Source organism: Somniosus microcephalus, chromosome 14 (assembly GCF_052327205.1).
Source record: "Somniosus microcephalus isolate GS21.2 chromosome 14, FLI_Smic_1.0, whole genome shotgun sequence".
NCBI lineage: Eukaryota > Metazoa > Chordata > Chondrichthyes > Squaliformes > Somniosidae > Somniosus > Somniosus microcephalus.
This window is the reverse complement of record NC_141000.1, coordinates 123,497,459-123,514,448: the sequence shown is the minus strand read 5'-3', so window position 1 is coordinate 123,514,448 and position 16,990 is coordinate 123,497,459. Positions and strand designations below refer to the sequence as shown.

The 16,990-nt window shown below is 45.8% G+C and overlaps 1 protein-coding gene across 1 annotated transcript in view; it reads left to right on the top strand.

Moving 5' to 3' along the window:
• LOC147107891 (ubiquitin carboxyl-terminal hydrolase 25-like) overlaps positions 1-16,990 on the top strand; it is a 179,380-nt gene that overhangs the window by 13,970 nt on the left and 148,420 nt on the right. Inside the window, 1 exon segment of the mRNA XM_086007271.1 lies at positions 11,035-11,112. Within this exon segment, the coding sequence (XP_085863397.1) occupies positions 11,035-11,112 (78 nt within the window).

Genomic DNA, 16,990 nt, shown 5'->3' with positions numbered 1-16,990 from the left:
ACCTGCCTGCACCTAGTACTCTGCCTGTTGCTCACCCATTCCCTTTATGCCTGTCCAACCTCTACCTGCGGTGTGTCCAACTCCGTAAACGTGCTATTCACGATGTCCCGAGCATCGCGAATGCTCCAGTATGCATCCAATCGCAGCTCCAGTGCCGCAATGCGGTCTGTCAGTAGCTGCAGCTGGATGCACTTCCTGCACACGTAGTTGTCAGGGACACAGGAAGTGTCCCTGAGTTCCCACATAGCGCAGGAGGAGCATACCACGTGGCTGGGCTGTCCTGCCATGATTACCCTTTAATTAATTGAATTTAAATTAAATCAATCAATCCCACTAATGACACTACAGTTAAATGGTTTACCAACAGTTCCCGCTACAGCAGAGAGACCTTAGTAACTATAAACTACAGAGTTAAAGTTTAAAAAGAGAGAAATACTCACCAACCAATCACTTACCTGCTTTCTGGTGACGTCACACTTTAATTACTTTTTACTTCTCTCCCTCCCTCTGAGCTCGGCGACTGGAGACTGGTGCGCCTCACCTGAACTCTGGCGCCCTTTTTAAACCGCCGCTCAGCCTCGTTCCCTCGCAGGTCCGCCCACCTGCCGCCGCTGCTCTGAGGCCTCACCTGGTCTCGGAGCTGTTTTTAAATACTGCCGCCGCTCAGCCTCGTTCCCTCGCAGGTCCGCCCGCCTGCCGCCGCTGTTCCGACTGAGACCGTGTGTGGGCGATCTGTTCTCTCACTGCAATGAAGCCAGTCGTGGCTCAGTGGGTAGCCCACTCTGTCCTCTTTAGTCAGAAGGTTGTGGGCTCAAGCCCCACTCCAGAGACTTGAGCGCAAAAATCTGGGCTGACACTCCAGTGCTGTACTGAGGGAGTGCTGCACTGTCGGAGGTGTTGTCTTTAGGATGACACGTTAAACCGATCCCTGTCTGCTCTCTCTGGTGGCTGTAAAGGCGATCCCACAGCACTGTTTCGGAGAAGAGCAGGGAAGTTCTCCCCGGTGTCCTGGGACCAATATTTATTCCTCAACCAACATCACTAAAAAGCAGATTATCTGGTCATTATTACTGTTTGTGTGGGACCTTGCTATGTGCAAATTGGCTACCGCGTTTCCTATAGTATAACAGTGATGACACTTCAGTTGGCTGTAAAGCACTTTGGGACATCTTGAGGTCATGATAGGCGCTATATTAATGCAAGTCTTGTTCTTTTTTGCTAGCAGGTATTTGAGGTGAGTTTTCTCTGGTGTTAAACTGTTTAACTCCATGGGTAATGCCTAGCCTCTGCTTGCAGGCTCCCTTTGACAGTGAGGCCAAGATCTGGAACTTACTTGGCTAAACCATGAGTGATCCAACTCCCATCGAATGGGACTCTCCGCTTCAAGGTACCGCGACACCACATTTACCCTACATCGACCCTCCTGACGGTGGGAAGTTTCTCCTCATTTACTGCATCAAAAGTCTTCATAATTTTAAACACTGCTATTAAATCTCCCCTTAATTTTGATGGCATTGCTCACTTTTTTAAGCCACATGGATCAGTTATGTGGAGATACTAGGAAAGCTGGGAATGTTTTCCTTTGAGCAGGGAAGATTTAATAGAGGTGTTTGAAATTATGAAGAATTTTGATCGAGTAAATAAGGAAAAACTGTTTCCACTGGCAGGAGGGTCGATATCCAGGGGACAAAGATTTGGGATAATTGGCAAAAAAAAGGAGAGAGAGCAGAAGAATTTTGTTTGTGATCTGGAATGCGCTGCCTGAAAGGGAAGCGGATTCAATAGTAACTTTCAGTGGGGAAATGAGATACAGGAAACTCTCGATTTACCGGCACCCAAACAACCGGAAATCTCGGTTAACCGGCAAAATTCAGGAGTAGGTTCAGTTAAGTTTTTCTTCATATTAGTGGCCGTTTCTTGATTCTTGGCTGTGTAATCGGGGGGGGTTTCTGCACTTGTTGCTAAGCAACAGGGACGCTTGGTCTGCGGCCGGGGTTCTTGCAGCTGTTGCTAAGCAACAGGGAAGCTTGGATTTGTGGCTGTGTACGGAGCTCTCGTACCTTTTAACTATAACTCTCTGTAATCCGGATTTTTTGATAAACCGGCACCACGTCGGCCCCGTCGGTGCCGGATAAAAAAGAGTTTCCTGTAAGTACTTGAAAAGGAAAAATTTACAGGGCTACGGGGAAAGAGCAGGGATCTGGGACTAATTGGAGAGCTTTTGCACAGAGTTGGCGCTGGCATGATGGGCCGAATAGCCGCCTCCTGTGCTGTAAGAATCTATGACATTGTCAATGTTGCGATGATTGTATTTCCAACCTTTTCTAGTGTTTGATGCCCAGTCTGTGCTGTGCTAGTTGGCCTCAGCTGAGGCAACGACTGAAATCAGTGTCTCTGGGGCTGGAAGTGTGGAAATCGGGCATGGTTTGCGCTTCCGATGACCATTCGGCCACTCCTGCTGGAAACCATCCATGTGTGTGGATGTCGGGTGAGGACACCCCCTCGCCTGTCCTCTCCTGCAGGCGTGCAGTCTCCTTCCTCGGTGTCAGCATCTCAAGTCATAGAATAATACAGCACAGAAGGAGGCCATTCAGCCCATCGTGCCGGTGACGGCTCTTTGAAAGAGCTCTCCAATTAGTCCCACTCCCCACAGCCCTGCAAATGTTTCCCCTTCAAGTATTTATCCAATTCCCTTTTGAAAGTTACTATTGAATCTGCTTCCCCCGCCCTTTCAGGCAGCGCGTTGCAGATCACAACAACTCATTGAGTAATTTTTTTCTCCCTTGTCACCTCTGGTTCTTTTGCCAATTATCTTCAATTTGTGTCCTCTGGTTACCGACCCATCGCAGAATCCAACAGCACAGCAGGGAGCCATTCGGCCCGTCGTGCCTGTGCCGGCTCTTTGAACGAGCGCTCCAATTTAGTCCCACACCCCAGCTTTTTACCATAACCCTGCAAATGAGTCCTCTTCGAGTACATGTCCAATCGCCTTTTGAAAGTTCTGATGGAATTTGATTCCACCCTCCTATTGGAAACAGTTTCTCTTTAAAACCTGTCGTGATTTTGAACATTTTTATTATATCTCCTCTTAACCTTCTCTGCTCTAAGGAGAACAACCCCAGCTTCTCTCGAATCTCCACATAACTGCAGTCCCTTCATCCCTGGTACCAAGTGGCTGCTGTTCCTGTGCTTGCTGACCTACATTGGCTCCCGGTTAAGCACCACAACAGTTTGACAATTCTCATCCTTCTTTTCAAATCCCTCCATAGCCTCACCCCTCCCCTATGTCAAGGCTCTAGAGCAGAGCAGAGTTTTGGGTAAAAATAAGCAGAGTGGGTCAGGAAGGGACAGAGAGAGTAGCAAAGGTAATAAGGCATCAGTGACTAAGGTGACATCAGGGAAAAAGAGAAATAAGTCAAAGCTAAAGGCACTATATCTGAATGTGCGAAGCATTCGCAACAAAATAGATGAATTAATAGCGCAGATAAACGGTAGTTGTAATGTAGGGCAGAGTATAAATCAGGAAATTAGAGGCGCATTTAACAAGGGTAATACAGTAATCATGGGGGACTTTAATCTACAATAAGACTGGGCAAACCAAATTTGCAGTAATAGTGTGGAGGACAAACTAATTTATTAAATGGTGAGAGATTGGGAAATGTTGGTGTTCAGAGGGACCTGGGTGTCCTTGTTCATGAATCACTGAAAGCAATTAAGAAAGTAAATGGTATGTTGGCATTTATTACAAGAGAATTTGAGTATAAGAGTAAAGACGTCTTCCTGCAATTATACAGGGCCCTGGTGAGACCACACCTGGAGTATTGTGTACAGTTTTGGTCTCCTTACCTAAGGAAGGATGTACTTGCCATAGAGGGAGTGCAACAAAGGTTCACCAGACTGGTTCCTGGGATGGGGGGGTTGTCCTATGAGGCGAGATTGAGTAGACTAGGCCTATATTTTCTAGAGTTTAGAAGAATGAGAGGTGATCTCATTGAAACATACAAAATTCTTACAGGGCTTGACAGGGTAGATGCAGGGAGGATGTTTCCCCTGGCTGGGGGGGTCTAGAACCAAGGGTCACAGTCTCAGAATAAGGGGTCGGCCATTTAGGGCTGAGATGCGGAGAAATTTCTTCACTCAGAGGGTGGTGAATCTTTGGAATTCTCTACCCCAGAGGGCTGTGGAGGCTCAGTCGTTGAGTATATTCAAGACAGAGATCGATAGATTTTTGGATATTAAGGGAATCAAGGGATTTGGGGATAGTACAGGAAAGTGGAGTTGAGGTAGAAGATCATCATGATCTTATTGAATGGTGGAGCAGGCTCGAGGGGCCGAATGGCTGACTCCTGCTCCTATTTCTTATGTTCTTTGTCATCTCCTCCAGCCCCACAACCCCCCCCCCCCCCCAAGATATCTGCACTCTAATTCTGGTCTCTTGAGCATTCGTGGTTACAGTCACTCAACCATTGACGACTGTGCCTTCAGTTGCCTCGGCCCTAAGCTCTGGAATTCCCTCCCTAAACCTCTCCGCCTCTCTTTCCTCCTTGAAGATGCTCCTTAAAACCTGCCCTAATTTCTCCTTGTGTGGCTCGGTGTCAGATTTTTGTCTTCTAACACTCCTGTGAATGGCCTTGGGACATTTTACTACGTTAAAGGCGCTATATAAATACGTCGTCGTTGTGAGCCCACTATATTTTGGCAGAACGTTCTGCTCAGTAATGCACTGTGTCAGTGTCCAGCCCTGTTTTTTTTTAACCGTGATCCACATAGGCACTCTTTCTGGTGGGAATCAAAACGTAATAAATGGTTGACTGCAGGTACGCTTGTCGATTCTTTCCTTCTTATTTCACCATGCCAACTGCTGAGCCAGCTGAGATCAACACAGGCCAGGAACTCAAATCTGGGACCTCTTGGTCTTTCTGCAAAGGGATACAGACCGGCTAAGTGAATGGGCAATAAGGTGGCAGATGGAGTATAATGTGGGGAAATGTGAGGTTATTCCCTTTGGTAGGAAGAATAGGAAAACAGAATAATTTTTAAATGGTGAGAAACCATTAAATGTTTGTGTTTGGAGAGATTTAGGTGTCCTTGTACAGCAAGCACAGAGTTCGTAAGCAGTACAGCAAGCAATTAGGAAGGCAAATGGCATGTTGGCCTTTATTGCAAGGAGTTTGGAGTACAAGATTAAAGAAGTCTTGCTAGAATTGTACAGGGCCTTGGTGAGACCACACCTGGGGTACTGGGCACAGTTTTGGTCTCCTTATCTGAGGAAGGATATACTTGCCTTAGAGGGGGTGCAACGAAGGTTCACTAGATTGATTCCTGGGAAAGAGGGTTGTCCTTTGAGTAGAGATTGAGTAGATTGGGCCTATACTCTCTGAAGTTTAGAAGAATAAGAGGTGTTCTTTGAAACGTATAATTCTGTGGGGGATTGACAGGATAGATGCTGAGAGATTGTTTCTCCTGGCTGGAGAGTCTAGAACTAGGGGACTTAGCCTCAGGATAAGGGCTCGGCCATTTTAGACTGAGATGAGGAGGAATTTCTTCACTGAGGGTTGTGAATCTTTGGAATTCTCTACATCAAAGGGCTGTGGATGCTGTATCGTTGAGTATATTCAAGGCTGAGATAGATATCTGGACTCTAGGGGAATTAAGAGATATGTGGATCAGATGGGAAAGTGGAGTTGAGGCGAAGATCAGTCATGATCTTATTCATTGGCAGAGCAGGCTCGAAGGGTCATAGGGCCTACTCCTGCTCCTAATTCTGATGCATTCTTAAGTTCTGACTTCCTGCTACATTGGGCAGTGCCTTCATTGGGGTCGCTAAAAGGTGAATTTGGTGCTAATGGTCCTTAAACCACTCAGTTCCTGACCTCATTACAGCCTTGGTCCAAAAATGGACAAAGGAGCTGAATTCCAGAGGTGAGATGAGTGACTACCCTAGACATCAAGGCAGCATTTGACCGAGTGTGGCATCGAGGAGCCCCAGTAAAACTGAAGTCAATGGGAATCGGTGGGAAAACTCTCCACTGGCTGGAGTCATACCTAGCACAAAGGAAGATAGTTGTGGTTGAAGGTCAATCATCACAGCCCCAGGACATCGCTGCAGGAGTTCCTCAGGGCAGTGTCCTAGGCCCAACCATCTTCAGCTGCTTCATCAATGACCTTCCCTCCAACATAAGGTCAGAAATGGGGATGTTCACTGATGACTGCGCAGTGTTCAGTGCCATTCACAACTTCTCAGATAATGAAGCAGTCCATGCCCGCATGCAACAAGACCTGACGATGTTCAGGCTTGGGCTGATAAGTGGCAGGTAACATTCGCGCCACAGAAGTGCCAGGCAATGACTATCTCCAACAAACAAGAATCTAACCACCGCCCCTTGACATTCAATGGCATTACCATTGCCGAATCCCCCACCATCAACATCCTGGGGGGTCACCATTGACCAGAAACTTAACTGGACCAGCCACATAAATACTGTGGCAACAAGAGCAGGTCAGAGGCTGGGTATTCTGCGGCGAGTGTCTCCCCATCTGACTCCCCAAAGCCTTTCCACCATCTACAAGGCACAAGTCAGGAGTGTGATGGAATACTCTCCACTTGCCTGGATGAGTGCAGCTCCAACAACACTCAAGAAGCTCGACACCATCCAGGACAAAGCAGCTGCTTGATTGGCACCCCATCCACCACCTTAAACATTCCCTCCCTCCCTCCCTCCACCACCGGCGCACCGTGGCTGCAGTGTGTACCATCTACAAGATGCACTGCAGCAACTCGCCAAGGCTTCTTTGGCAGCACCTCCCAAACCCGCAACCTCTTCCACCTAGAAGGACAAGGGCAGCAGGCGCATGGGAGCACCACCACCTCCAAGTTCCCCTCCAAGTCACACACCATCCTGACTTAGAAGTATATCGCCGATCCTTCATCGTCGCTGGGTCAAAATCCTGGAACTCCCTCCCTAACAGCAGTGTGGGATGGGCAATAAATGCAGGCCATGCCAGCGACGCCCACATCCCATAAACAAATAGTCTCTTAATGGCTCCTGCCTTCCATCCAATCACAGACCTTCCCTTTTGTTCTTTCCGCCCCTCCCCCCTTTCCCTGCCCCTGCACTTGCTTATAAACCTGTTCCATCTGCAGCTTTTTCCAGTTCTGACGAAGGGTCATCGACCTGAAGCGTTAACTCTGTTTCTCTCTCCACGGATGCTGCCTGGCCTGCTGAGTATTTCCAGCATTTTCTGTTTTTATTTCAGATTTCCAGCACGTGCAGTATTTTGCTTTTGTAAAATTAAAATCTGCTCTTCTGGCTTCGCTGTTTAATGTGTAATGCTGTTTCATCCATTCTGGGCCAATGGAAATTGTCCTTTTAATTAAATAGTGCGTATAATAATGTCATCGTCACGTGAGGTTATATTTGTTGAAAGGAGCCACTGGCCGAAGATTGAAGATTTTATAAAAATGTGTGGTCTCTCTCCCTGTCATCAGTAAGGAATGATGTCTTTAGTTTTGAACAGACAGAATTAACCTCGATTTGTGTCTGTACTGGAAGCCTCATTCTCTCTCTCGTTTAAAAAAAAATCTCATTTTAACGCTTCCCACCATCTTGTAAGTGAAATAAATCAATGCAATTTAGAAAGAATTTTATTGATCCTCATTTCATAATTGCTAATTTATGTTACAAATTACACAACACACTCTTTTCTGCCTATTTCTTTTGTAAGTGCTCTCTGTAGCCCTCCAGTGCCCATTTTCCATTTGTGAACCTAGATTATTCTATACTTGGGGTCGGGGGGTGGGTGGGGGAGGTATGGAACGGGGTGGTGGGGTGGAAGAGTGTCACAGGTGAGACGGATATCGTCCTCTCCTAACATCTGTACGCACAGTGCTTACAAGCGAGCGCTCCTGGATAATAGTCAAGAACAGAAACAATGGCTGACTTTCTTTACCCCCCCCCCCCCCCAACAATTCCTATCCCGGGGGAGCGGATCTCAATTGACGTCCCAGCTTAGATGAACTGATACAACACAGACTGAATCTCAATTGTGGGACCTTCTGGGTCTGTACAGCTTAGTACCACACTTGGCAGTGCGAGTATCACTTGGCACTTTCTCCATCTCTGAAAGAAAGAAAGACTTAAGGAGATAAGCAATAGGAGCAGGAGTCGGCCATTCGGCCCCTCGAGCCTGCTCCGCCATTCAATATGATCATGGCTGATCATCGACCTCGACTCCACCTTCCCGCACTATCCCCATATCCCGCGATTCCCTTCGTGTCCAATGTAAAGTTGATCTTGCTGCTAGCAGAGAATGGTTTTGATCCATTGACTTCTGGGTTATGGGCCCAGCACGATTCTGCTGCTCCACTCTGCTTGGATGTTTTAAGGAAATATATGGCCAGCACGGGGATCAAACCCACGACCTTGGTGTTATTAGCACCATACCCTAAAGAACTGAGCTAACCAGCCCTGCACTTGCCTTTAGCTAGATTATATAACAGATGATCTGGTCATTATCGCATTGCTGTTTGTGGGAGCTTGCTGTATGCAAATTGGCTGCCGCGTTTCCCACATTACAGCAGTGACTCCTTCAAAAGAACTTCATTGACTGTAAAGCGCTTTGAGATGTCCGGTGGTCGTGCAAGGCGCTATATAAATGTAAGTCTGTCTTTCTTTGGCATCACCATCAGAGAGCTCAGGAGACCAGTTTTTCTCCCTACTGTTTTACAACTGAAAGTGCTCCTCCCAGGCACACCTCATACAGGAAACTTTGTGATACCCGGCACCGACGGGACCGCGCTGTTGCTGTTCCATCAAAACTGCCGGACAAACCAGCGCTAATGTTGAAACATAACGGAGATTTTCAGCTCCGTGTGAATCAACAAACCCTGTTGCTTAGCAACAGCTTCAAAACAGTCGGCTGCAGCTTAAAAGCGTCTCTAGCTGAAGCTGTTGCTTAGCTACAGACCTTGCAGAGCCTGACTGGGAAAAATAAAGCAACGAGAAGTAAAAAAACTTATAGGAAACGGCTCCTGAATTTTGCCGGTAGATAAAGCTTTCCGGACTTTTAACCTCCGGATAAACCAAAGTTTCCTGTACTTGGGATGGACACATTCTGTAACTGTGCCACTGCTTATTTCTTCACAGTTTGGTTTTTGTATTGTGGCGAGTTGACCACACATGTCATTACACTTCACTGTAAAACTCATGAGCCACTGGAAGGCTGTGCTACGTGACTTGATGCCTTCAGGCCTCAACACATTAGTAATGTTCCATCCTCGAAACAAATAATACTATAGTTGCTGGTAAGAAAGAAAGACTTGCATTTATATTCTCGATCTCAAGACGTCCCAAAGCCTTTTAAAGCCAACTTATGCTTTTGAAGTGTCGTCACTGTTGTAACATGGCAGCCAATTTGCGCACAGCAAGTTCTCACAAGATAATGACCAGATTAGCTGCTTTAGAGATGTTGGTTGAAGGATAAATATTGGCCAGGACACCGGGGTGGGTGGGGGGGAAACTCCCCTGCTCTTTTTCAGATAGTGCCATGGGATCTTTAACATCCACCCGAGAGAGCAGACGTCTTGGTTTAACGTCTCATCCGAAAGACAGCACCTCCGACTGCGACGCTCCCTCAGTGTTGGCGCTGAAGTGTCGGCCAAGATTATGTGCTCAAATCTGTGGAGTAGGACTTCACAACCTTCTGACTCGGAGGTGACAATGCTGCCCACTGAGCCATGGCTGACACTTCAAAATCTGCTGGAAACTCTCAGCGGGTCAGGCAGCATCTGCGGAGAGAAGAGACAAGTTGATGTTTTGGGCGTTAACTGATTGTCAGATGACGGTTCCACAACCTGAAACATAGGTGTCTTCCACCCTTTTCCTTCTCTATTCCCATATTTTGCATTTCAACACTGACTAGAATCGGTTTCAAATGTCTTCGAAAAAAAGAAAATGGAAAAAGTTATGAGCCGAGTTGGAAATGAACATACATGTGGATCCACACACACACACATACATGGTGCGCTATTCCTGGACTGTGCTGGGCTTGCTGATCTGAACTGAAGCAGCAGTTGGGGGCGCACTGCAAGTAACCGAAGCATTCCTGGGCCAAGGAGGGAGGAGTAAAACCGTCCAGAGTGCCTGCTCCTGGTTGTCCACCGACTACGTCTGTGTATGTTGGTTTGAGGATATGATCAGACTAAATTGTGTTGCATGTGATGGTTCAATAGCACAGGATCACATATGAAGAATGGCTGCTACTTAACTTGTGAAATTCTTTCCAGCAAGGGTCAGTGTCTTTTGGGGAAAGGATGACCAAATGATTATTCATGTGTGGCTCCTTCGCCCATAGCACAGAAACAGGCCATTCAGCCCAACAGGTCTATACTAGTGTTTATGCTCCACACGGGCCTCCTCTCACCTGACTTCATCAAACCCTATCAAAATGTCCTTCTATTCCTTTCTCCCTCATGTCCTTATCTAGCTTCGCCATAACTGCATCTAAGCTTATTCGCCTCAACTACTCCACTCACTGGGTAAAGTTTCTCCTGAATCCTCACTGGATTTATTAGTGACTATCTTATATATTTATGGTGGTGCTCCCACAATGGTTTTAGGTAGGCAGTGCCAGGATTCTGACCTAGTGACGATGGGGCACTTTGAAGGCCCCTAGTTTTGGACTTCCCACAAGTGGAAACATCTTTCCTGCCAAACCCCTTCATAATTTTAAGGACCTCTATCAGGTCACCTCTAAGTCTTCTCTTTTCTAGAGAAAAGAGCCTCCGCCTGTTCGGTCTTTCTGAGTTCTTTTATCACCCTTGTAAATCTTTTTTGTACCTTCTCCAGTGCCTCTATATCCCTTTTGTAATATGGAGACCAGAACTGTGCACAGTACCCCGTGTGGTCTAACCAAGGTTCTATACAAGTTTAACAGTACTTTGTGTCCAGTTTCAAGCTTTGTTTTGTTGAAGCACTTGCCGTGAAATGGGATTTTTCTGCACTGATGGCAATGTAATTTTTTTCTATTCTCCAGCATCAACAGACACTACTGAACCAACTGAGGGAGGTCACTGGTACCAATGACATCCAGTTATTGCAACAAGCTTTACAGGTACTGTACACTTTATAATAAAAGGACGACCTCGTTCAGTTCATTACATTGCAATTTACCTAGCATTAGTGTTCCTGGAGCTTATTCATTCTCGGGACGTGGTTGACACTGGAAAGGTCGGCATTTATTGCCCATCCCCTAGTTCCCCTGAGATAGTGGTGGTGGGCCCTCATATTAAATACAATATACAGCACAGAAACCGGCCATTCAACCCATCCATACTCCACACGAGCCCCCATTCCCCCACCCAACCCCACCAGCAAACCGCTCCCTCACGTGTCCATCCAGCCACCCCTCAAATGCATTCACGCCACCTGCCTAAACCACTCCCCGGGGCAGTGAGCTCCACACCCTACCCACTCTCTGGGTAAAGAAGTTTCCCCTGAATCCCCTATTGTATTTTATTATATTTAAGGTGGAACTCCCACAATGGTTTTAGGTAGGCAGTGACGATGGAGCACTTTGAAGGGTTGATCAAAATATGGTCTTAACAGTGCGTCGCTGTTATAACAAATTGGGTTTGTGAATTCCTCGTCCGGTTAGAGGCAGAAATTCTGCAGCTGGTGAAAATATAATTCTTGCCTTACTGATATTTGGACGGTGGCAGACAAGAGGTCAAATGGATTGGTAATAGAAGGGTAAGCTACCTCCTCAAAGTATGCATATTAGTACCTTTTGCGGAGGCCTTGGGGACATGTCAGCTATCCTCCCTCTTTGGATGTGTGGTACAGTTAATGATTTCTCTGACAGGCCAGAAGATCCCAGCTTCGCTTCTTGGCCTGTGCTGAGTTAGCCAGGGTGTCAATTGGAGCACAACAATTGTCCACATCGCCCTAGACGAGAGAGGGAAATAAATAAGCCAGGTTTCCCACTCCTGCTCACTGCCAGAGGCTCCTGCTGAAAAGCGTGTGTTGCTGTTGGCTGAGGATTGGATTTGGCTATGATAGCCGCTCCTGTTGAATAGACACTTGATACTTAGCTGGGCTGTGGTTGTGATCTGGAATGTGCTGCCTGAAAGGGCGGTGGAAGCAGATTCAATAGTAACTTTCAAAAGGGAATTGGATATTTACTTGAGAAGGAAAAATTTGCAGGGCTGTGGGGAAAGCGCAGGGGCGTGGGACTAATTGGAGAGCTCTTTCTAAGAGCCGGCACAGGCACAATGGGCCGAATGGCCTCTTGTTCTGTATGATTCTGAAGGCTAGCCAGTTGGCAAGTGCCTAGTCCAAGTGTTACTGTCTCCAGTATGAGTCAGTGCCTTTAGGAGCGGAGAGGAGAAAATTGGTGAAAAAGTTGTCTTAAATGGGTTGAATACATAGAATGTAATTTATTATTCAGTCTTGGCAAGGCCGGCATTTATTGCCTATCCCCAGTTTCCCTGAGAAGGGCTTGGGAGGCCACTTCAGAGGGTAGTTAAGAGCTATGTTCCCTGTAATTTTGTTTTTGGCTCTGCGCTGCTCCTTTAACGTTATTACATTGAAATGCCGGCAAACCAGCTGCACGGGTTCCCTGCAGCAGTGCGCGGCCACGGACCTTACAGGGAACACTGGCTAAGAGTTAACCACGCTAGCGTGGGACTTGTGTCACTCTGGGTAAGGACGGCAGGTTTCTTTCCGAGTGAACCACGTTGGGTTTTTACAACAGTCTGATAGCTTCATGGTCACTACCGATACCAGATTTTCTATTTCCAGATTTAAAAGAAAACTGAATTCAAATTCAACCTGCCAAGGTGGGATTTGAACTCATGTACTCTGGATTACTATTCTAGTTCTCTGGATTACTAGCCCATTAACACTACCGTACTGTACTTGGCATTTAACGGTACAGACACTTCAGATTATTGTGGGCTCTGTGAAAAGCATACTGAACCTGTGTAACTCACTGACATGATCTATTTATTGCGAGTGCCTTTTATAAAAGTCTTGTATGTGTAGCGTCATACTGTTCACAGCTGTAATAGCAAAAGCAAAGTCCTGACTGGCTGAAATAGTTGCAGTCTGTTGAATTAAAATGCTGATTGGCTCACACATCCGATTGATTTGCTTTCAATCATACAAAAAAAAAAGTTCAATTCACTGGACAGAGAGGAAAAGCTACCAATCAACTGCCAGATAACTGCACACCGACCAAACACATCGCTCAGTTCCCCCCCCCCCCCCCCCCCACAAAGTTATCAGCCATGGAATAGCAAGTATTGCAAAATCAACCAATCGATTCACTTCTTTTGTTCAGCTTCTTTTACTGGCAGTGACACTTTAAAGCACCAACTGTTATAAATCTCATCATTATTAAAGAACGACTCATGAAATAACGCTGGACGACCAGCTGATGGCGCCGTCCAAGGAGTATAAATACTCGGGCGTGGGCCCAGCTTGCCAGGGACATTGTGTAAGACAGGAACTAGTGAAGTACAACTAGAGCTCCATGTTCTGAAACAAGTTGATTAAAGCCTTGCTTTATACTCAAACCAAGTGTGTAGTGAGTTTTATTAGGTCACCAACTATATGCAGTAATTTAAAAGATGTGTCTTAATTTAGAAAGTTAATTTATACCATACACACAAAAATTGTTCAGTTACGTTTTCCTTCGAGCAGGGAAGGTTACGGGGAGATTTAATTGAGGGGTTCAAAATCATGAAGGATTTTGATAGAGTAAATAAGGAGAAACTGTCTCCACTGGCAGGAGGGTCGGTAACCAGAGGACACAGATTGAAGATAATTGACAAAAGCACCAGAGTAGAGATGAGGAGAATTTTTTTTTACGCAGTGGGTTGTTATGGTCTTGAATGCACTGGCTGCAAGGGAGATGGAAGTAGATTTAATAGTAACTTTGAAAAGGGAATTGGATAATTACTTGAAGTGAAAAAAAATTGCAGGGCTGTGGAGAAAGAGCAGGGGAATGGGACTAATCTTTAAAAAGAGCTGGTACAGGCGCAATGGGCCGATTGGCCTCCTGTGCGGTATCATTCTATGATTCTTATCAGTTAGTCATAAATCTACCTACATTATCTTAGAAATCCCGATTCCAACTTTTCTTTGCACAGGAACAGGAGGAAGCCATTTTGACCCTCGATCCTTCCTCCATTCAGTGAGCTAATGGCTGATCTGTATCCTATCTCCATCTACCCGCCTTGGCTCCATATCCCATTATTCTCTTGGCAAGCAAAAATCTATCTCTCTCAGATTTTAAATTATTAATTGAGCGAGCATCTACTGCTTTTTGTGGGAGGGAGTGCCACATTTCTTCTACCCTTTGTGTGAAGAAGTGTTTCCTAACCTTTCCTGAATGGCCTGGCTCTGATTTTAAGGTTATGTCCTCTCTATCTACCCTAGCAATTCCTTTCAAAATCAACCTGTAACCTTCTATATTCCAGGGAATACAAGCCTAGTTTATGCACTCCTCATAATCTAACCCTTGGCGCCCTGGTAACATTCTGGTGAATCTGCGCTGCACTCATCCCAAGGCCAAGATATCCTTTCTAAGCTGCGGTGCCCAGAACTGTACACAGCACTCTAGCACAGTGGCCTAACCAGGGCTTTGTATATCTGTAGCAAAACATCCTCCCCTTTTATATTCTAGCATGTAGACATGTATCTTTCTCCGGGGCTGTACTTACCTGGGCATTGAGAATGCTTCACCTCAATTTGCAACCTGCGACAGTTTATTTATAAGCAGCTCTGCTGCTAGAATAAGTAAAGTTGGGCTGAACTGTAATGTGGTGACCAGAACTGTACACAGTATTCTAGCTGTGGTCTAACTAGTGGTTTATACAGTTCAAGCATAACCTCCCTGCTCTTGTATTCTATGCCTCGGCTAATAAAGGCAAGTATTCCGTATGCCGCCTTAACCACCTTATCTACCTGTCCTGCTACCTTCAGATATCTGTGGACCTGCACTCTGAAATGGGATCTTTTACATCCACCTGAGGGAGCAGTCGGGGCCTTGGTTTAACGTCTCATCCAAAAGACAGCACGTCCGACAGTGCAGCGCTCCCTCAGTACCTCACTGGGAGTGGCAGCCTAGATTTTTATGCTGAAGTCTCTGGAGTGGGACTTGAACCCACAACCTTCTGACTCCGAGGCGAGGGTGCTGCCCACTGAGCCACCTCTGACACAGAATCAATACCGACAATGTTAATTTCACATAGGACCCTTATATCCAAAAGAGAGAGTAGACATTCATCACATTAGTCTACACTGGGAGTTATGTCCATTAAATTTTACCCTTCTGACTGGTATCATGTTTCTGGGCAGTGAGAGATTGGTACCATTCATCATGTAATGAATAGCACCAGTGTGTTGACGTGTCTTCACAACGGATAATCTGACTGGGAAACGTACTGGTTGGGTCAGAAAACGTAACCATGTGTCTTGTAATTAAAGCAGCACCTCCGTACCCATCTGTTTATACCTTGAAAGTGCTGACGTAGTATCAGCAGAGTTTCCTTTTGAAATCTGTACTTCTGTAGAGTTGAATGGAACACAGTTTTGCGAGTCAGTCTGTTGTATGGTGTAGGTTTTAAATATTTTTTTGTTGAATTTTCTCCCCCAAGTCACCAACTCTTACTCCTTGGGCTGTGACAGCCCTCGGTGACTCCGACTAATCTTCCTGTGTGAGCTTCGACAGCCTATTCGAGCGGGGTGGAAGGGAAAGAGAGTCGTCACAACTGAGCCGATTCTGCTGTCACCAGACTTCTACCCATGTGCACTTTCCAGCTGGGTTTACTGGATAGCGTTCGGGAGCGGCACTGGTTAATGCCTTTTAACTCCTCAATTCCTTTATCTCCTTGGCCGTCAGGAGAAGCTTGTGTTATTGTTAAGGTTCCCGTAGCCCCACATCCTACCTAAGGTATCTCATTGGTAGCAGGTCCATGCCAAAGGTTCAGTGTGCAATGTAGGAATAATGTGACACTAAACTCTGTCATTAATAATCACATGACTGTAACAAAGATTGACATGACAATGACATCAGAGCAATTTCCAATTTCCTTCACAAATGTGTTACCAGGAACACAAGTAGAATATAAATCTGGAATGCGCTGCCTGAAAGCAGATTCAATAATAACTTTCAAAAGGGAATTGGATAAATACTTGAAGGGGAAAAATTTGCAGGACTCTGGGGAAAGAGCGGGGGGAGTGGGACTAATTAGAGAGCTCTTTCAAAGAGCTGACACCGGCACAATGGGCCAAATAGTCTCCTGTGCTGTAAGATTCTATGATAATAGTGATGACTGCTTTTGATGTCCAATCCAAATATGTTCCCTCTTTTCCTTCCTCCTCCCTCCATGAAAAGAACTGCAGAATAATTTCCCATCTGGTGGTGCTGATGCAAGACGTTGGTTGGGTGAGCGTTGGAATAGTGCATGCAACTTTGGGCACCCCATTATAAGGAGGATAGTAGAGCCATGCAAAGGGCACAGTTAATATTCAGTAGAATGATTCCAGGAATGATAGCTCATAGTTATGAAGAAAGGCTGGAAGAATTGGTGCTTTTTCACTGTAACAGAGAAGGTTAAGTGGGATCTAATAGAGGTTCTCAACATTATGGAAGACTATGGGTTGGTAACTAGTGAAAGATTGTTTCTACTAGTTGGGAAATCGACAACACAGGCATGACCTGCGAATTATCAGTTAAGGATTGAAGGGGTAGGTCAGAAGAATTTGTTTTTCACCCAGTCCTTTATTAAAACATGGAAGGCTTTGCCACCAGTGGGTATTGAAGTCGTGGCTATAACATTATTTCAAAGGGAATCGGATAGGTATTTGAAAAGAGAGACTAGAAAAGAATGCATGGGAATTGTATTAGAATAGATAATTCCAGTTGATGAGCTAGCACCTGCATAGATGTGATGGGCTGAATGGCTGTATTTTTAATGATTCTG